Source organism: Thamnophis elegans, chromosome 3 (genome assembly GCF_009769535.1).
Source record: "Thamnophis elegans isolate rThaEle1 chromosome 3, rThaEle1.pri, whole genome shotgun sequence".
In the NCBI taxonomy this organism is placed as follows: Eukaryota; Metazoa; Chordata; class Lepidosauria; order Squamata; family Colubridae; genus Thamnophis; species Thamnophis elegans.
The window spans coordinates 107,367,651-107,389,731 of record NC_045543.1 but is presented as its reverse complement, the minus strand read 5'-3'; the positions used below and the strand labels follow the sequence as shown (position 1 = coordinate 107,389,731).

The 22,081-nt window shown below is 35.2% G+C and overlaps 1 protein-coding gene across 1 annotated transcript in view; it reads left to right on the top strand.

Moving 5' to 3' along the window:
• The window catches only part of ADGRV1 (adhesion G protein-coupled receptor V1), a 246,303-nt gene that overhangs the window by 197,641 nt on the left and 26,581 nt on the right, over positions 1-22,081 (top strand). The window contains exons 85-86 of the mRNA XM_032213599.1: positions 3,298-3,455; positions 14,505-14,626. Of these exons, the coding sequence (XP_032069490.1) occupies positions 3,298-3,455; positions 14,505-14,626 (280 nt within the window). The remainder of the gene's footprint in view (positions 1-3,297; positions 3,456-14,504; positions 14,627-22,081) is intronic.

Sequence of the window (22,081 nt, the reverse complement as noted above, 5' to 3'; positions counted from 1 at the left end):
AGATTTGGCATGCAGTGGGAGAAATATGCAACTAACATTGCAAATAGGAAGGAAAGGCCCACGCAGGAATAGGAGATAAGGGTTGAAAATAGTCATGCGCACACATTGGACTGAAAGCAGGATATGCATAGAGACACAATATATGACGGATCCAATAGAGCCCCATCCTGGAGTATATATATAGTCACAGTGACAGCTGCCAAGAGTATCAACATAATCTGGTTTTTCTTTCAATCATTAGCACTACCTATTATTAAACACCACCTAAACTTTAGGGTGCAATAAATTCATAATATAATCTGTGTAAACAATATGCTGGATATTTCACAGAGAGGAAATTAATAATTGCCTGAAGAATATTTGGACATAATAATTCTCTTTTTTGGTGTTTCAGCCAAAACAGCATAGACTCCTAGTCAGTATATTTGCAATAATAAAAATGTCTTGTGCTTATCCACATTCTATTTTTGTATGCCCAACAAAATGGCAACATTGTAGTACTATGAAGCTTGCTATATTCCCTGCACTGCAGAGGTATGGTAATACAAATTCTTGCAGATGAAAGCTTGGTTTCCATAGATGACTATAAACTTGATCTTCCACGTTCCTTCCTTCTTTCTAAAATGTTTCATTCACACGTATGCTCAGTATATTTTTCATGTGCACAAAGTAATAGTTTTTGACAGTTATATACAGTCCATTGAGACTTAAGATTAATAGAGAAAAATAGAACATTAACTTAGGTCACTTTCATAAGAGAATTCATTATCATCTATTAAATAATTCTGGTAAGTGATATGAATCCTATGGAGACCTCTGAACTTAGCACTTGCTAAAAAAAACCTGGCTTTTCCAATCCTGGAGATAAGTCTGCTCAGCATGGCTGCCTGCCTTTGGAATACAGTGCTTAGTTTTCAGAAAGCTGTAAAACTGTGGCTATTTGGGGAGAAACTTGAGTACATAAGAACTAATGAGCCCACTAATGGTTTTGACCCCGCTTAATCTTTAATTTTTTATGTTAGCTTAACTTCATTATAATTTACTATTTTCTAACTTACATGTAATGCACTTTTAAGTTATTATTATTTATTCTGCTAACTGTTATCCAGCCAACATACTCAAATAGGCAGGATACAAATCCCATAACTAAATAAAGATTCAGAGCACTACAAGTTTCCTTTTCTCCCATAGGGCATTCCCAGTCATAATATATAACTCACTGCCAAGATAGCTCAGACCCTTTTATGCAATAGGTAGATAAATTGGGAATGATTTGTACATTTAATTAGTAATTTGTATCTGCTTTTTCTCATATTCTTGCATTCTAAAAATAGTAAGGTTGGCAGATGCACACTGTATTTTTTACAATAGTAATTTATACTATAAATCAACTCTCTTCACAATAAATCAGTTTAGAAATGAAAGGACAAAAGATAGAAACCTTCACAATGTTTTATTAACCAGTACAGAACTAGAATTTTAGGTATACTCACTGGAAATAGTAAAGATGATACTGGTAATGATAGTTAATTTTAAAACCTGCTTATAAATATTCAATCTTAATCTTCAAGAAAGATAAAATCTGGTAATTGTGCATTTCCATAAAAGTGTGGATAGACAGAAATTAATTGTACAAGAGAAGCATCTTGATAGTAGTTTTGAATGGACATACAGTATTTGCTCTTGCGGAGTCCCAATTACAAATAGTCCTTGATTTACAACTTTTTGCTTAGCAATCATTCAAAATGACAATGCCCACTGAAAAAATTTACTTACAGCTAGTTCTTGCACTTATGACAGTCACAGCATCCTCATGATCACATGATCAAAATTAGGGTGCTTGGCAACTGTCATGTATTTACGATGGTTTTACAGCATCCCAGAGTCATATGATTGCCATTTTCAACCTTCCCAAGTCAAGGAGAGAAGGCAAATTTACTTAATGATTGCATGATTCATTTAACAATTGTAGTGATTCACTGTACCCATGGCCAAAAAGGTCTTAAAAGTGTGTGCAACTCACTTAAAAATAGCTTAGTTTCACTGCTTAGCTTAACTGCAAAAGGCAACTGGACTTCCTTGGTTTTTTCTTTGAAAACATTTCATTTCTCATCCAGGAAGCTTCCTAGGTTCTCTTTTCAGAACTAAAGGAGCTTCTTGGATAAGAAGCAAAATCAAGAAAATCCAGTTGCCTTTTGAAAAAGCACCCTTGGGACAACCATGACTTGGATGATTGAGAATCTCCATTGACATTTGTCCTAATTGTAGTTGTAAGTCAAGCTTTTACTGATCATATAGTATTTCTCATTTTTAGTCAGAATTGACCAATGGGGAGATATTCCTGAACATTTTGTGGAGATTCAACATTTTTTTAATCTAATGAATGTAGAAAAGGGCAACAGTGGGGATGCTAGAATATGCCAATGGCTTTTTTTTTCTGATTTGAAAAAAAGTGAATATAAAACAATTGGCTATTGAAGTTGGTAAGGAGCAGAAGTTTATAGACCTACACTGGAGTTTAAAAAAACCCTGCTCAATACCCAATTCAGTCCAAAAGTTCTTTAAATACAATTAAGTTTTGTGAACCAAATAATGTTCCTATTGACATTCTATATTTTAACTACATAAATAAAACTTCACAGTATTCTGGTAAAGTAATCAAACAGTATGTTTTTCTTGAAGATAAGATATTCCTGGACTGTCAGTTCTCATTTATTTACATCAAAAGAACCCACCGTAATTGGGCTTACATGAGATTTACATAGATTTCAGCTTTGGTTTCTGAATGGGTGAGGTCTAGCCCTATTCACTTCTCCAACTGAAAAAGGAAAAATAGTGGGAGGAAAGTTATTACAAAAGGAAATCCACAGTTGTTTTATCTAAAATGGAAACTTTTATTATATGCCAATCATTTTTGGTTTTATATATGTTTTTAAAGAAATTCTGACTGTGTTAACCGATGATAAATGTACAAAAATGCATATTCTTTTAATAGTGCTACTAAATTAGATGAATATACATGTAGAAGGGTGTTTTTTTTTTTTTAGTGAGTAGCTTTTTTCTATTTGGGAAAACTGCATTTGTAAAAACTTTTATTATACTTAAAAACATTTAATCCCATTTTGACAATTGCTGTCCCTTATAAATTCAAGATATATGAGATGATTAAATGTCATTTGAATTTCCTTTTTACTCTTGAAAATCATATGGTTAAACAACGTGTGTGGGTAACTTCCACACTCTAGTCAAAGTTCCTATAATACTTGATAATGACTCTGTTTTCTTTTTCCCTTTCAGGTGCTTCATTCCAAATATTTATGCAGCCCTTTTTACTGCTGCCCTGGTACCACTAGTATGCCTGGTGGTAGTGTTTGTGGTGTTCATCCATGTTTATCAAGTGACACCCCAGTGGAAAGCTTATGATGATGTATTTAGAGGAAGAACCAATGCAGCAGGTATGAAATGTGAACGATATTGAATGAACCCAACAACCTCTATTTCTCTAAGTTTTAGGCCCTCTAAATATATTGCCTTTTCATACTTTCAATAATGCTATGTTGAGTAATGCAAAAATGTAACTGATTTTGGCCTGCAGGTGTAGCAACACACAATGATTTATCAGTTGAATTTCCATCCACCCTTCTATGGAAAAGGTTTCTGCTTATTTCCATTGTGAAAAATAGAACTAAAGTAAGACCCATCAATAGATATATCTTGACCTTGACCAATGAAAATTGACAAGAGCTAAGATTGTCAAGACTTTTCTAAATTGATTGACTTTAAGGAAAGTACGGTTAAAGGAGAACTAAGAACGCATTAAGTAGATTTCTGTTGACTTATTTATGCTGCATAAGTTACAATGAACGGATTAACCTTACTACACAGAAGAAGAACTTCAAGCCTGAATTAAAGGTTCAAGGTAGTTTGCACATTTGTGTTGGAAAACATTTGCATAAAGCAAATGTCTTCCAAAGGGAGAGATTGAAACCTCTCCGAGGCATATAAAATTGAATTTATGCATTTTACACTAGCACAAATTGAAAAATAAAGGTTCCAAAGGAGGACTCATTTTTTAAAAAACCCTATCTAATCTGGCATAAAAGTACCTTAAAACAGTGCTTCTCAACCTTGACCACTTTAAGATGTGTAGACTTCAACTCCCAGAATTCCCAAGCATGGCTAAAACTCTCAGGATTCCCCAGCTAGTCCGCACGTTTAAAGGATTGGGAAACATTGCCTCAAACTTTCTTGCAAGTCAGTCATATCTGTCTGCTCTGCATGGAGCCCTTCTCCAGATATTCAGCAGAGCATTTGTCCTGCAGGGCTACCCAAAAAGCCTTTTCCTTATAAAGCATGCCTAAAATAGTCTTATACAAAACCTCCCAATCATCACAAAGCATATTTTGACTAGCACTTTGCAAAAAATAAAAATAAAGAAATAAAACAAAAACTGCTCCTAGACAAGATACACTTTCAATCTAAATCCATGCAGAATCTTTCTCTAGATGCCTATGCTAGACCAATATAAAAGCATGTGATGATTCACAGCTGTCAGAGGTTTTCTGGAGATGGATTGAAAATAGCCCTTTGGATTGCATTTAGAAAACAATAGGAAGTCAGTGTAGATGCTGGAGCATATGAGTGACTGTTCTCACATGGAGAACAGGTGGAAGGAAGGGGAGGATGGCTGCAGTGTTTGATAGAGGACACCTGTTGGGTTTGAATGTCACTAGGATGTTTTCAGATATAATGCTCATATGTCCTTGTAAAGGTCAAATCTTTGTGTTAAAGTTCTCCTTTTTTATTATACAGCCCTTTGCTTTTAATGGTAGTCTTACAATTTTTAGTCTCTTTCACGCTTTGCTGAAGATGATATATTCCTTGCTACATGCGGTCATCCTTTTGCTGGCTTGGCAGCATGGAAAGGTCAAAGGATGCCATTTTTAAACATGCATTTGGGCACTTGGGGGTGAAGAGAATTCAATGTGTCCACATTTTTGATAAATGATATAATTGAGATAATTAGGTTAGACTTGAGATAGCTAGATAGAGAAGATATGTGTAGGGAAAGGTTGTTAATGAAGCAGATATTTCACTCTGGTTCTTGCATATTTGAACTATGCAAATCCAAAACTATTAAGTGCACATTTAGAAGTATGGATTCACAAATCGGTATCCTTTGTTTTTTGTCTGTCTAATGGTATGCGGGGAATGGAAAACAAGAGGAAGAGCCATATATGAAAGATATCTTGGTCCACAGAAGAGGAGGGGATTTGGGAAGCATTTCAGAAGGAACCCTCACTAGTTTTCCAGAGAGTTAAAGGAAAGGATAGGAATAATATGTTCAGCTTGCAAAACTCTGTTAATATAACCTTACACTAAAGATACAGCTAATATTCATTGTTATACTGATTGTCTGGACTACCTCAAAAAGCTAACACTTCCTTGATGGTGGAATCAACATGCTATCCCAGCTCCTCAGTAGTAATAAATCAGCAGATAGCAATGATTTACCAGGAGTTGCTAGGCAGCTATTATCACTGATGGTTTTGAAGGGAGATTGTTAAATTTCTTCTTTCTTATTCTAGATATCAATCATACACAGATGTAATAGAAACTGGTAAGAGGCTGTGTTTGCATGATATACAGACCAAAAACATACCAGCCACCCTGGCATGTTGCTCAGATCCAGCCCTTGTGGTTAACTCATTCTTCTGTACATTATGTAAATCCTAAAAAAATGGATTTAGTAAACTATGTTGAATAACCGTGCATGCAAATATGTGAACACAAAATGGAGGTTTTCCCTAGTAAGGATACTGCCTGGTGACTTGGCCACTGATATTCTTCTTTTAGGAATGTAGCTGTTTAATCACTCCAATCAACTCTTTTTAACAGTTAATGTATTTTTCAGCCTGCTACAAACTAAATTGTACAGGGTCAGTTGGCTTCCCCATGTTTTAGAGGAAAGAACACTTAACTAGCGGAAGTAACACATAGGGATTTTAAACAACAAAAAATTCAGTTCACTATGAAACAGTATAGACATACGTTTCTGGGAAAAGTTTAATAACAGATAATTTCTAAATCTCCATGTATTTTAAATATTTTAGTCATATTTTAAGGGTGGCATTTGCTTAAACTCCTCTAAATAACTAAGTAGTTTAGTTTATGTGATATTGTATACATTTAAAATATTAGGGATTCTATTAGTATTATTTGCATTTGTTTTATTTTAATCCTATGTGAGCCTATTTGTACACATGGGAGGAGTTTGCTAGTGAATTTACTGCTGATATAAACCATGGACGCTGAGATGCTTTGTATAGTCAAAAAAAAAAAAAACTAGCATGACGTAATTCTAAATCTACTCTCTCACACATTCACATATTCCTGTAGTGCAATTAAAATGGAAATTCCGATTCTGCTGAAATTAAGTTGGCTAAGAATAGCAGTGTATGTTATGATATAAAGGGCACTTCCAAATCAGCAGCTCTTCATAGTGTGACTAATTTTTTAATATTATTAGCTTCCCCTGGTCATGTATTGTTATGGGTAGCCATATAAATCAAATAAATCCCAGGGCATTCAGATAGGGCTTTACATATGAATAAAGAGGATTATGTGGAGATCTGAGGGGCACACTTTGATTGAGAGTGTGTATAGATGCACATATAGCACTTTACAACTATACATTTTTTTCGGTGGTTAAATGGTAGCAGTTGCAGGATTATAGGAAAATATATAATGCTTCCAATAGATGCTATGAGCAAATCTATGTATATTCTGAATCACCTTTAGCACTTGATCTCTCACAGCTCTACCTATGTGTATCCATGCTTTTGTTCATTTTTAGAGATATTCTTGAATAATAATTCTCAGGTCTTTTGTTGTCACAATAAATATCATGAGGAAAAATGGATTATGACTAATTAGCCATCAGTGGCAAGTAAAGAAGATGAAGGAGAGAGTTGCTAAATGAATCACATCTGGCCCATTTTAAAATCAACATGTAGCACACTGTATTAATATGAAACAGTGTTGATAAGCTATGTAGTGTCTACTGGCTTTTTTTTTTAACAGAAAAAGAATATGGCTTGGCAATTAAAGCCATGATGTAAAGTACATGATTGTGAGAATGACATTTTGGATTGGATGCTGAAACCTTTTTTAAAGGAATAAGTACTTTTGCTGGTCTTTTAAATCTCAGTTTCCATTTAGATCTTGTATGTTCATCATGTGAATGTTTTATTCAGAATCTAGATTTTCATGTGTGTTTAGGATATTTATAAATATATTCGAATTAGTTCTCAACTTACAAGATAATCATTCTTAAGTGGTTTTTAAGCAGTATAAATAATAGTAAAGAAAAGCAAATTGTTAAAATAAAAAAAGAAGTTTCTATGATCCTTTCCACAGGATAGGAAAAACAGTAGTCCAGCTCATAGGCCTCTATTACTTTTGCCTGCATATTAACCTCTGCCTTCAGGGAGGACTTCTCACAGTACCATAATCAGCAAGAGAAGTATTCTCATTGCTTTATGAAACTGGGGAATATTTCAGAACTGGCCAAGTCTCATTTTCTATAGAAGTTGTGAAAGCGATTGAAGTTTCACAACTCTAGTTGCTGTCATTCTGTTGATTTGGAAACTTTTTTCTATGATAAGCAAATTAAATTAAATTTACATCATGTTCCTACCTCTGAATCTCATTAATTCAGTATATTAGAAAGTGACAGAAGAAAGTGACAACTGTCTGCAAAAGAAATTTGGGCGAATTTATTTTGCTACACTATTTTTAAAGAAATAGGACATCTCCACTAAGACAACTACAGTCCTTTTAAATAGATTTTCAGCTATTTATCCTCCTGTGTTCTATTGCTTCATGATTAACAGGGTTTCATTTTCAGAGTTCCTAGAAAGAAATCATAGACCAGTGGCAGAAATATTCCCCACATGTAATTACATTGCTTCTTTATGGCTTGGACAAATCGGGTCTTAAAGAGAAAAAAAAGCAATTAGACTTGACCTTTATCACCACGTTTGGTTGGTTTCTCTATTTTATGGATATTTGATGTTGAATAGTTGATTTAATAAGTCCCCAAATTAATGTCTTCCTGTGCAATGCTTATTCTGTTCCTTGGTTATAGGTAAGAGCACTAAAACAATTAGAGAGCCAGTTGAAATGTATGTGATGTAAAAGTTCATTTACAATATTGAAATCGGTTCCCCTGATTTACCTATCATGGTTGACTTCAATGTTACCCACTTCAAAATGAAGTCATGACATGAGGCGATCACTTCTCAGTCAGGCAAACTTCACTTGCCACCACACATGGACTGTTTTATTTCGGGCTTCGTAACATTGTGTAACATATGTGAGCATATGCAATTCAGTGGGGTGACTCTGCTAAAGTATCTTTTTTTCTAACTCCTTTGAAACTGCAAATGAATTCTAGCATGAAACACTTCCTACAGAAAAAGGGAGATACCAGGAATTGAAAGACAAAGAATCATATAGTGTTGATCAGGAAAACAGCTTTTTGGATTGTATCTAGTATACTGAAGAATTCTGGTTTGAAATATGTTAGCCAGCCATTGTCTCCATTGGGACATATGTGTAGGAAAGTTTTCATAGGAATGCATTCTGTATCTGTATTTTTGAATCCTTCTCGAGGTATATGAATAAATTGTCTTTGCAAATTAAAGTCAATCTCCCAGAATACTGTACTACAAAGTGGAGTTGAGTTGAAGCTGCAATATAAGCCCAACTTTTTGCAGTGTTATCACACTAAATTTCATTATCAAACATTTACATTTTTAAAACCAAACTTCAACACAGAATGTTTTCTGATTCCTGGAATAATAATATTAAAGTTACAAAAGCATTTTCTCTTAATTATCTGGAAGGTTTGAATTGGTTCAAGTTGTTTTCTAAATTGGTTTGGATGTGCTTTCTGCAAAGCAGTTTGTTGTTTGCCAAGAGTTTTAAAAATATGTTTATAGGAGCCAAATGGAATAGTAGCCAAAATAAAAACTCAAGCAGCTAACAGCTTGAGCTATAATCAGTTGCAAAAATGCAAATTATGATACATCTTAATATGCATTTCTCTAGTCAGCACTTATTCTCTCAATTTACACTACTTGTAGTAGATCCAAAAGGGAAGCACAATTATTTTAGTCTCTTACTACAGGTTGCTGTACTTTATTAAGTTTTTGTTATTAAAAAAAAAACCTTCTAAAGTTCGATTAAGGCTAGTCACTTATAGTACACACACACACACACACACACATGTTTCGGCGAGGTCTCACTTGCCATCTTCAGGCTGGTGTTTATGGCTTAAAGCGTGGCCGGAGCTGATGTCTTTCTATACATTTTAGTGGGTGGGTGTGGAGTGCTAGCGTTGTTTCAGTAAGTGGATTGATTGCATATGTGGCTGTATCATGATTGATAGATTGGTGCTGATTGGTGCTGGCTGTGAGTCCGTTGTTGTTTTGTGTTGTAACGGATGTTTACCAGGGCTGGTTTCCAGATGTCTGGTAGGTGGGAGGTATCATCACATTTTTTCATGTTGTGGGGTTGTTTATCTATTTCAATAGCTTCCATAATTATTCTCTTGTTGAAGTGTTCAGTTTTGGAGATTAACCTGGTTCCTTCAAAATTAATTTCATGTCCTGTAGCTTTAAGGTGCTGGAAAAGGGATGAAGTTTTTTTCTTTTTTTCTGACTGCGTTCTTGTGTTCTGTGATGTGTGCATTTATTCTCCTGTTCGTTTGTCCTATGTATGTTGCAGGGCAGATTTTGTATGACATTTCGTAGACTCCTTAGTTTTCTAGCTGGATTTTGTCTTTGGGGCTTCTTAAGATGTTGGCTATTTTTTGGTCAGTGTTGAAGGCTGTCTTGATATTGTGTTTGTGGAGAATTTTGCTGATTTTATCTGTGGTGCCTTTGATGTAAGGGAGGAGGGGGATGGCGTTGTCCTTTTCTGTGTCTCGGTTTTTGGGGGGAGTCTCCCTTTGGATTAGGTTGGTAATTGTTTTTCTTTGGAATCCGTTGGAGATTAATACGTTTGTGAGAGTGTGTAATTCAGTTTTCAGGTGGTCTTTGTCGGCTAGGCATTTGGTTCTGGAGATGAGGGTTTTGGCTGCAGAGTTGATCTGTGCAGGGTGGTGATGGGATTGTGTGTTTAAGTAGTGGTTGGTGTGTGTTTTTTTCCGGTAGATGGTGTGTCCTACGGAGCCATTGGGTTTTTTGTAGTTTAGGACGTCCAGAAAGGGAAGTTGGTTGTTTGCTTCTATTTCCATAATGAATTGTATTTTGGGTTGTAAGCTGTTGAGATATGTGAGGAAGTTGTCCAGTTTTTCTTTCCCGTGTGGCCAAATCATGAAAGTGTCATCAACATATTTAAGCCAGAGTTTGGGTTTGTGTTCAGATTTATCTAAGGCAGTTTCAAAATATTCCATGTATAAGTTTGCGATGACGGGTGAGAGGGGTGATCCCATGGGTGCTCCTTCTATCTGTTTGTATCTTTGTCCATTATGGATGAAGTATGTGTTGGTTAGGCAGTGGTTGCTCAGGTCCAGGATGTGCTTAGGGGAGTTGTGTTTGTTCTGGATAACTGTCAAGGCTTCTTTTATAGGCACTTGGGTGAAGAAGGATATGACATCGAAGCTCACGAGTAGGTCGCTGGGTTGTAGGTTTTGTTTCTTTATTGTTTCTATGAAATGGAGTGAGTTTTGTACTTGTGAGGTGATGGATTCTGCGTAGGGTTGTAGTTGTTAGGCGAGGAATTTGGCAAGATTCTGTAGAGGTGAGCCTATGGAGCTGACTATGGGTCTGAGTGGTGTTCCTTCTTTGTGTATCTTGGGGAGGTCATAGAGTTTGGGGCATCTGGAAGGTTCCTCTCTGGGGATGAATATATATATATATATATATATATATATATATATGTGTGTGTGTGTGTGTGTGTGTGTGTGTGTGTGTGTGTGTGTGTGTGTGTACATACACACACACACACACATATACACATACATACATACATACATACCCATGCAGACAACTTATGTATTAATTGTACAGTTGAGTTTTCTAAGTCTCATGTTCATAAGGATTTATTTCAGCTGCACAAATATTTTTGAAAAAAAGAGTATTATTTTCCACACCGCAGTTCTAAAGATTCTCTTCCCAGTTCTGACTTTCAATAACAGAAGTAAAACACTCCCATAGATTACATAATATTTATAGATAGGAATGATTTATGTACATATTTCAAGAGTATAAATGAGTATGCTGAATCACAAACAGAATTCAAGTTGGGTAGTGTTTGTAGCATTAGCATTAAATTATTAACTATTCATTAACCCTTTTATAAATATTCACATTCTGTACACATTCAATCTAATTTTTTATCTATAAAATAAAATAGGTTTTTGCTTCTTGAGCTAATAACTTTTGGAAGTCAAAGCATTTGTTCTGAATATTATTGCAACTGAGACAACAGATTGCTAATAAAACTTAGAATTATAGCAGTATCTAAATATAATTGCCAAAAATATTACACCTTTTTTTACAGGTTTAGACCACATTGATTTATTCTTACAGTTTCTTAAAATAGATGTGAAATCGTAGATCACTTTGAGTTTAAATGAAATGCTAAATGAATACAAAACTGCATTATCTATAACCCTTTCTACTAATAAATGTGGTTTCAGGTTGCTGGCATTTCACAATTGTTTTTGCATGATATTGAACCATAGTATCAAGAGTTTGGCAAGAGTGCATGTAAGGACCTGGTGTTGCAATTACTTGCACACTATATTATTTGTTTTTCCACCTGGGCTAGTAATTTTTGAAGAGTAGACTTTAGAAAAGGTGTAGTGTTAGCTAACAACCAGAATACCTTTACTTATTCTTTCTTACTATTTCTGATTTTTTTCCACATTGCATAACATTGCCTACTCAAAAAGTAATATTATGATGGGGATGGGTGTGTGTGTATTGAGTCTTTGGTTTAAAAAATGTTATACGTTGTAATAGACTAAAAATGCTAATTTGTAACATATAAGAATGTCACCTATATTTGTTTAATAAATAATATACTGAATCTATTGTTTCATTGGTTTCATTGTTCCAAAAAAACTAAGCCCAACTTAAATAAACCATATTCTGATTTAGGAAAGTATATGAATCTATCCAGCGTTACATGAACCCACACCTTGAATATCTGTTGTTATAAGCAATTCAATAGGATTTTTATTTTATTTAGATATACATGTCTGCTGAATTCAGTTAGTTTTGTTGGCCTGTCAAATAGCATTGTACACAGACAATAAGAAACCTACCTCATTATTTTGTTACTGTCTCATTGTTAAATTCAACTAGGCTTTGGAACTCCTCTCTGCACCGACTTTAAACGTAGGCATCTATAGGTTCCATCATTTACCAAGATTATAAAAGTAGTATTATGCTGTTGTGCTGCAAGGCCACCTTCCCTTTTTGGAACATGCATTGAAAAGGAGCAGGGCTTCATCACAAACAGCATATAATGCTGCTTTCATCAATCTGTCCCATTAGACAGACTCTACCCCCACTCACCACCCTTGTCCCAGTATTTTTGCTGCATGTACGTTTATAATGAAAATAGTTGAAAACTGCTGTAACTGATTATTGCCGTAATTCTACAGGACAAAATTTGCTCTAATTCATTTCAGTGTATATGTATAGTATTCATGTATATGTATAGTCTTATTAACGTGAACTCTAACTGAAGATTTGTACAACCATCCATGCAATCAAAATCCCTGTCATATTTTTCCCAGTGAGAAGGCTGCCTAATAAGGAATTAGGCCACTGGTCTCTTTTCTATGCTGGCCAATAGACAGTCTCTAGGGCTTCAGATGTTGTTTCTCAGGATGATCTATAGATATCAGAATCTTTCTTTATTTTCTATTTTCCTTTTCTTGTATTACACCAGATAGATGAACATTCTCAGAATACACTGAAAATTAAATGCAGAAAGTTAAAAATAGGAATGCCTGTTCCCCAAATATTTCTTCAGGAAATAACATCCAATGGCATATGGCTGTAGTACAGTGCAGAAGAAGTACCTATCTTAGACAAAGAATCAAAGATGTAAAATTTTAAAACACCCTAAAGAAAACATTATTTTCAGATAGTCTCTGATTCCTTAGACTCAATGCTTGTTTTGATAATGCTTTTGTGTCACAGAAAGAGCTGCCAAACCTTCCAAAAAGTGTTAAAATTAAGGGCATGCAAACAGCTGCTCAGAATAGGATTAAGCATAAGCATTGACTCATCTCTAGAAGGGGATTAACATTTCAAATGGTGTAAGAAGTGTATAAAATACCAGATCCAAAGAGTTCCAGTCAAATGATCTGGATGGCAGCACCTTGAAAAACATCTATGTGAAACCTGGAGAGATGCTAATTCAGAATTGACATTATAAGGCAAGACAGATAAAAGGTTTAACTAGGTAACTGTTCACATTTTATGCTGCAAACATTGGAAGCAAGAACCAGTACAAGAGGATTTAGCAATGTTTCATTTCAACCTATGGTACCCTTGGTTTGTGAAAAAGATAAGCATTGATTTGCAAAGTTTCATTCTTACGATGGCAGTTGTACGGAAAATCTTGAAGCAATATTTTGTTATCTTGTTGAAAGGCACCTATGCTGTTTGTTACTAAGTTCCATATATAATTTATTATGAGTAAACATGTGAGTTTGAAAACTGATTAAGTTATGAACTTCCTATATTTAATTATCCTTTCAGGTTTTTTAAAAAATAGTGTTCGTCACTGAAGAGAAAAAGTGACATTTTGCAAAATACCTGTACAAATTTAAATGTACATAGCCGAATAAATAAGAACTTTGGATCTGCTCTGAGTGCAATGTCAACTCCAAAGCTCAATAATGTCATTTAACTTTGCATTTTTCATGGAATGAAGGAATCTAGTTTGTTCATCTAAAACCCTTCCTTCCTTTTCTCCCTCCCTCCCTCCAGGGCATAGTATTCTCTCATCAGGTCTTTGATTATTGACTATTTATTACTCATCTATTCATTCAACAAGTTTTAATGCTGAAATTCCAGTATTGTTTTACAAAACCAAGCTTGCTTTATCCAATTAATAAATGTGGTGCATTGCCTGGATGAATAGTAATATAATAGTAATAATAATATAATCTCATCATCTGCTGCCAGAACTGATTGATTGATTGATTGATTGATCTTGCCTTCAGTTTTTGGGATGAGCTCATATGCTGAATAATCCATCCAAATAGCTTTAGGGCTTCCTCTCCAACTCTCAGTCAGCTGCCTTCAGCTCTAACAGAGTACTGGAAGGGAAAGACTATGCCTAGCCATCACAGATAGGAATGATGGTTCCAGAAGCACTGATAAATTAAAAGATCTTCATAGGCTGTTGATATCAAAGGTATTTTTGCAAAGCATGTCAATGTGATAAATTCATGTTTTTATTATTTCTAGAGATCCCATTGGTTTTGTACTTATTTGCCCTCATTTCCACGACATGGCTATGGGGAGGATTGCACATGGCTTACAGGCATCTATGGATGCTGGTTTTCTTTGTCATTTTCAACAGTCTACAAGTAAGTACTATATTTATCATTTACATTTTTAATAAAATCAAAGCACTGTATATTTAATTATGGGAACCCTGGAAAAAGGGCAAGTGCGTGAGAAGGAAAAGTTGTACATCTATAAATAAAAAAGAATATAGCTGGTATGTATTGTCACACAACTCGAAACACATGCATGTACCAGAGGTACATTGACCATGCGCAGACGTGTCGTGCATGAATGCACACAAGCGAACTGGTAGTAAAAAAATGGAAATCCACCACTGGCATGTACATATTCCTTAATATAATATATGATTCTGATGAAATGACTAAACACGTCAACAGTATAAGAATAAAAAACAAAAATCTTTATATACCTATATTCATTTTTAGAAATAGGGTTCAGAACCTAAATTTCAACTGGGAAATGTTTTTCTATAATGTAATTGAAAATAAAGTCTACAGTAGCGATGGTGAATCTTTTTTGGCTCACGTGCCATAAGTGGGAGCGGAGGGGGGTCGTGTACGGGCATGCTGCATCCATAATGCAACACGCAACCCCCCAGTGTGCATGTGCGCATGACAGGCACGACCTCCATTTTTTGCATGCTTTTTTCACCCTCCCCAGACTCCAGAGGCTTTATAGGAGCCTGGGGAAGACAAAAACAGCCTCCCCCCGGATGCCCTCCAGAGGCTTCAGGGACCTTCAAGTGACTTCCGATTTATTCATAGGGCTGTTTTTAATCCTCCGGAGCCTTCAGAGAAGCCTCCTGAAGGTCCCTGAAGCCTCCGAGGGGCTTAAACCGACCCTATGAGCAAACTGGAAGTCTGTTCCCAAAGTTCCGGTTTGTCCATAAAACTGTTTTTTGTGCTCCTTTAAGGCTCTGGAGCCTGGGGAGGGTGAAAAATGGCTTTAAAAAAGGCTGAACTGCGCGCATGTGTGCTGGCCAGCTGATAGGGCAACACCTCGCGTGCCCTGACAAAGGGCTCTGTGTGCCACCTGTGGCACGCATGCCATAGGTTCGCCATCCCAGGTCTATAGTATGAAGCAGTGTAAAATAATCTTCATGTGAAATATATTTTTAGTGAAATATTAAACATTTAGGTAGAACTTGCATGTTAAAAATGTAACTTGCAAAAAATTATGGGTTTGTGCATCCAGAATTTTTTTCCAAATACTTGTTGTAATGTTGGATCTCTGACTTGAAGAATGAAGAAAAAGGAATAGCACAGAAGTAGCTTCTTTGTTAGCAAGTGTGAGTGAGAAACTAATCATATTTAGCCAACTAATTGGATAGATTATAGATTGGAGACATTTTAATTAAACAAAAACTTTTCTAATTAAACATCAACTTATTTTTAAGTCTTAATTATTTGAATATAAGTATTTATAAAATTGACACATGGCAAATATGATATGAATTTCCCCCTTGCTGTCACTTTAGAAAATGTTTCCTAAGAAACTACTTGGTACTATATTTAAAGACATCATTAAGTAACAACAAATTATGTAGATTTTCCCCATCACCAAATTTATATAAAATGAAAAGAAAGTTATAATTGGATTGAGTATTTGAATCGGCCATATCAATTGTATTACATTTCATTCTTAAATTGGTGCCTTCTAGCTGTTGGACTTTAACTACTATTACACAACGTACCTGTATGAGATATGTTATCCAGCATAAGTTGAGGCCACCAAAATTAGGAACGCTGAAGAAATTAGCAAAAGTCAGTAATAGTGCGCTCCTCTGTGCATCTGCTCAAAATTGTCGAGCTGTTTTTCATGGTGCTTTTTAAAAGTAAAATGGAATCATACGATAAATTGGAAAGGGGAAGAGAATTGAAGGAGAGACAGGTGGGTCTTTGCATTCATAACATAATAAGAACAATGTGAAATTAAGTGTTAAGAGAAACAAATCCTGCTGGAGTGAATTATTTTTTTTAAAAAAAATAGAGATATATAAAATTAGACTTTAGATCTAAAGATTGCAGCCTTAAATCTCTAGGTTATTGCTGAATTGGCATGACTGGAAGTGATGTATTAACAAGACTCTTGACTTGTTCACTTGCATTAACATTGGGTCTCGGCTACAGTGATATGGCCTATATCAATTTGTGGAATCATATTATGAAACAAAAAGTTTATTTCTTAATATAGGCATCAGTAAGCATTGTTTATTTTAAATTGCATTTGTTCCACACAAGTATGTTGACACCATACCTTGCTCATTCAGTTCCTTGCATTCTTGGTGGGATTTGCTCATTCCCAATTTATTTTATTTGTTAAATTTATCTGCCGCCTATTTTGCTATGTGGCTGCTGTAAGTGGCTTACAACAACAAAAACAACGAAATAAAAAGAGGTGTAAATATAACACTAGTAAAGTAATGGAACAATAGAATAAACAATGAAAAAATACAATGAAATAGTGAGCATCCCATATGCACAGCCTTTTTTTTGCCTCTGCTGTAATGGCAGAATCACAACTATTTAGCAAATTACATTTAAAGGAACTTCAGATGACTTGCAGGAACAGTTCCCATAAATGTACACTTTTAATGCAATTTAAATATAAATACACTAAGTCGTTAGTTTATTTAATAATACAGATTAAACAAAAAACCTAGACAAAACAAAAAGATTTTACTGGTTAACGCCTCCTCCCAATATTTTAGATAAAATTATGATGAACAATATTATATATATTGGTAGTCTTTTGCTGGAAATCAGATTTACCTTTGTATTCACTTTTGATTAGAAGAATGGGGCGTTAAATGACAAATGTAAGAACACCAAGAGGGAAAAATACTAAATTCACATATAAATCAATTGGATTTGAAATGCTGCAATAAATTAGCAACAGATTTTGGCTGACGGTGAAGAACTTAATGAGATAATCAGTATGCAACGGTGGTGAAAGACAAATGTACAATATCTAGAATTATTCAGAAGAGAATCAACAAACAAATTACTGAGCACACTAATAGTCCTTTGTATTTTTTCTTTACCTCTTCTGAGTTGATCAAAGAGCCTTTCCTTTAGAATATTTTTTCAAAAGAAAAAAACTTTTGGAGAAATATTTATTTATTCACTATCATATCTTGTCTTTCATTCAAGAGCTCAAAGCTGTATACAATGTATAGGCCTCAGTTCTATTTTTCTTATAATAATAGCCCTGCAAGAGAAGTTAAACTGAGAGAGAATGACTGACCTGAAATGATTAGTGAGCTTCTAGAATTTAGTTTTCCTTATATATTTATTTGTTTCTTAATTTGTTTGCTGCCCATCTCGTTTTGGGTGGCTTATAGCATAAAACATTAAAATCATCAGAGATAAATACTCCTAATATAATGAAATGAAAATACAGTGAAAGTAAAATCATAGTTACAAGATGGGGAAGGAGGGAGCAAGATGGCAGGGAGGTGGGATTGGCTCTTAATCTATCACCTCTATTGTGATGTTCCCCATTTGGACCCACAAGCCATCTAGCAGAAGTGTGGGAGTTGATCTCACCTCAGGGAATAAGATATTCCAAAAGACAAGATACACATTCTTAGTTCAATGTTTTAACGAGTCAGTAATTACAATGGAATGGAATGGAATTGCACTTAATCTTCAGGTGGCCAAAATTTATGTTTGAATATCTTGGGTTTTTTTACTGTACAGTCATGTATAGTGGTGTCCAGCTTTTCTAGCATCTCATGCTCCAAACTACAATATTAAGAAAAAACAACAGGAAGAAAAGTTTTCCCTGGCATTTTGGTAGCCATAGTGCAATTATTACTTAAAGAGACATTTTTCCTTTGTGAACTTTTTGGAGAACTTTTCCCTTTTCTTGGAAATATTTGGCAAAGCAGTTTGCTCAATTTTTCTGTTTACAAATTTGCTGGCAAAAATTGAAAGAGCAATTATATCCAGCTATTGTTATATACCATTATATAATTATATGGTTGAACCATGCTAAAATAATTTCCACAGCACCACTGCCTTTACTCCCCAGATTCTTAATTTGTAGATTATTTTTCATATCTCCTGACCTGTAAATGTTAAAAACAAAGAAAAATTACAAACCACCTGAGCTTTCACCTCTCATGCAATAGCAGAATCTCACTTTTTTCTTCTTCCTACAAATGGCAGATAAAATTGTGTGTGTTTCACTCATACCCAGCCTCATTCTACTTTCTCTTAATTTTCCAGTCATGTGCCTAAATAAATAAAGTCCTAATAATTTCTGTGAGGAAAAGCTGAAAAAGCATCTTTCAAAAACCAGAAGCACAATAGCATGATGAGCCAAAACTTTCTGCATATGATTTGGCATGGTTTCAAACATACAACAGCAGAACAGCAGTAAATTACACTGGGTCTCAAATACAATTAATTCATTGAAATTTAGAGTTGTTTTCAAACTGATGCAGAATTCTTGTGCTGGTATTCTTATGCAACATTACAAATAATTCTTTGTGCTGCATCTCACAAAGAATCCTGCAAAACTGAAAAAGGGCAACAAAAATCACAGAAGGTCGGAGTAATTTTCCTACAAAGAAAAGTTTTGACAATGGGGAAGTGGGGGAGGAGGGGTAGTAAAAAGAGGTAGTATAATGAGTCAAAGTACTAGATACTAAATTCAATAAAGCTAAATGATGGAAAATTTAGAAGAGATGAAAAAAGGTACAGCAAGAATGCCCACCATGGACAGGGTTGTAAAGCAGTGGTTCTTAACCTTTTTGAACGAATTGCCCCCTTGAGCCATTGAGGAAGTTATCATTGCCCCCCTCCCCCAACATAACTTCTCAATCACAACACAGGGAAATAATTCTTCAATTTATACAAACACATTTTCGTTTTCTTTAAAATTGTCATCAGGACATATTGATGCAAATAATTTATTTCAATTCTTTTTCCCATATCTCAACTGCATGAAAAATTCTGATGCCACCCATCACTTTACTCCCAAACTTCATGATACATGTATTTCATTATTATCTCATTTATTCAAGACACTTAAATGCAATGACCACTAAAAACAAAATTCAATTGCAAGAAAATGAAATGCCCGAAAAAGAACAGTAACATTTAATGATTTAATTACAAGTGAATTTTAAAACTCAAAAAGAAATATAAAAAGAGCATAAGAACAAACCACAATGCAGGAACTAAGAATTTCAAGACGAAAACTCTGAAATTAAATTAAGATTTGAGGAAAATATATATTCATGCACATTGTAAAAAGGGTTATAAAGACACAAAGAAATTTTTTACAGAAGGAAAACAACAAAAATCAGAGCGACAAATTTAATGTCTTAAACTGAAGAAATACACACACACACACACAAAGTTTACACGAAGAGCACAACAAAAAAAATTGAAGCCATAAAACCGAGTAAATATAATATCGAACTGGAGTGCATGCTAAAAAAGTACAATACAAAGAGACACACAAAATGTTTTACAGAGCACAGCAAGAATTCGAAAATGAAGCCGAAAACTCAAACTTGAACGTGAAATCCAATGCAAGCAAATCCGACGATAAGAGCAGAGACAATTATTAACAAAGAAAATGTATGTACACAAAAAGCAAAAAAAAAGAACATCAATGGCTACCTTGTGCTTGGTGAGCTGATGCCAATTTCTTGAAGTCTGGAACCATTTTTGTTAATCTCATTCTTAAATCGCCACGCTCAGTGATCTTCAACATGTTCCTTGACTTAGAAAGGATCAGTTGGATGGCGCTGAAGCCCCTAAGGAAGGAAAGGCTAAAAGAAGCAACTTAACTTCTTCCCACAATATTGGGTAAGTGTTCCTCATTTTCACCCAAAAAGCTTCACAGCAGTAACTCTGAAAATGTGATTGGGCTTCACAGTCGTATTTTTGTTAATCTCATTCTTAATCTCATTATTTAATCGATTCTTAGATCTGTCAGTGGCACTTGCAGTTTGAGATGAAGTTGTGCAAAGTCTGCTGTGAAAGGATTTAGCACCCAAGTGGGCACTTCCAGATTTATCAGATCATAGAATCTGGTTTCCATATCTTCTTTTAGTTGCTTCAAGTGGCAGCAAAAAACATCCAAATCTTCTGCTTGGAGTTGACGTTCATTACCAAGGCTTGGGAATTGATACAGCTCCTGGTGACTCATATTGCTTGCAAGGAGGTCCAATTTGGAAATAAATGAGCAGATTACTCCTTTGGCCTTAAGAAAATCAATTTTATCTCCTTACAACTTTAGGTTCACTTCATTCAGCTTGTCAAAAACATCAGCGAGATAAGCTACATCCAGACGTCGAAGTTTAAGAAAACTGCTTAGACTTGAATCAATGGATTCAAGAAATTCGACAATTGTGTCAAAAAGTTTGTGGAATCGCCGCAAACACTTTCCTTTTGAAAGCCGCCTTCAGTGTGCAAAAGGAGACGTTCAAACTCCTCGTCATTTTCTTCACAAGGCATTCGATTTAATTTTATTCACAGCATTAATGACGTAACATATAGACTCATGCAAACGGCCACTCAATTTTTTTGAGACAAGGTGCTGTCTATGAATGACATGCAATGGACAGCCATAACTCCAGGGACAACCAATTTTAAATGAGCTTGAAATCCGCGATATCATCCAACCATGGATTCAGCTCTGTCGGTTGCACATGGCACGACATTTGTCAAAGGGATGTTTTTCTCATTAAAAAACTCTTCAACCTTTTAAAATATCAATGGACCTTTTGTGTTAGTGGCTAAATTTCGAGCAAATAACAGTTCTTCCCCGATCTCTTCATTTCCGTTGATGAAATGGACATAAGCCAATAACAAGGCTTCATTTTCACAAATTGTTGACTCATCAATCTGCATTATGAATTCTGTACTTTTCAAGGTGTCAATAAGCCTTTTTTCCACTTCAGCAGCCATTTCATCAATTCTTTTTGATACGGTGTCATTGCTCAAAGGAATTGATTGCGGGAAAGTGCTTGCGCTGGGCCCCAACATGGTGGCAACAATCTGTTTCACTGCTGGTAAAATCAGTGTTTCTCCAATAGTATGAGGTTTGCCACATTTTGCTATCAACAAAGATACTTCATGGGAACAAATGAGCCCCTTGTCGGCGTTGAGTGACGATTTTCCAAATAGCTTCTCAACAGTGCTGTGACCCTCAAACTTGGCCTTTAAGGATTAGAAAAATGATACCGGTTTGTCGGCTTTATCCGAATGAATTCTTACCAAATGGTCTTTCAGTTGGGAAGGCTTCAGCGCTTCATTTGAAAATATTTTCTCACAAAGAAGACTAAACTCTACATTGGAAGGAGATGGAATGAACCCCAATTTTAGGTATTCCGTCGAATATTGGCAACACTTCCCCTTCTCGGCCATGTTGAGAGGTCTTCGAAATGAAAGGCACTAACTGCAAATTAAATTTTCGACTGCACTGGAACACTATAAAACACACGTGAACTTCGATAAACCTGGTTTCAACAGTTACGTTGACATTACAGCTGA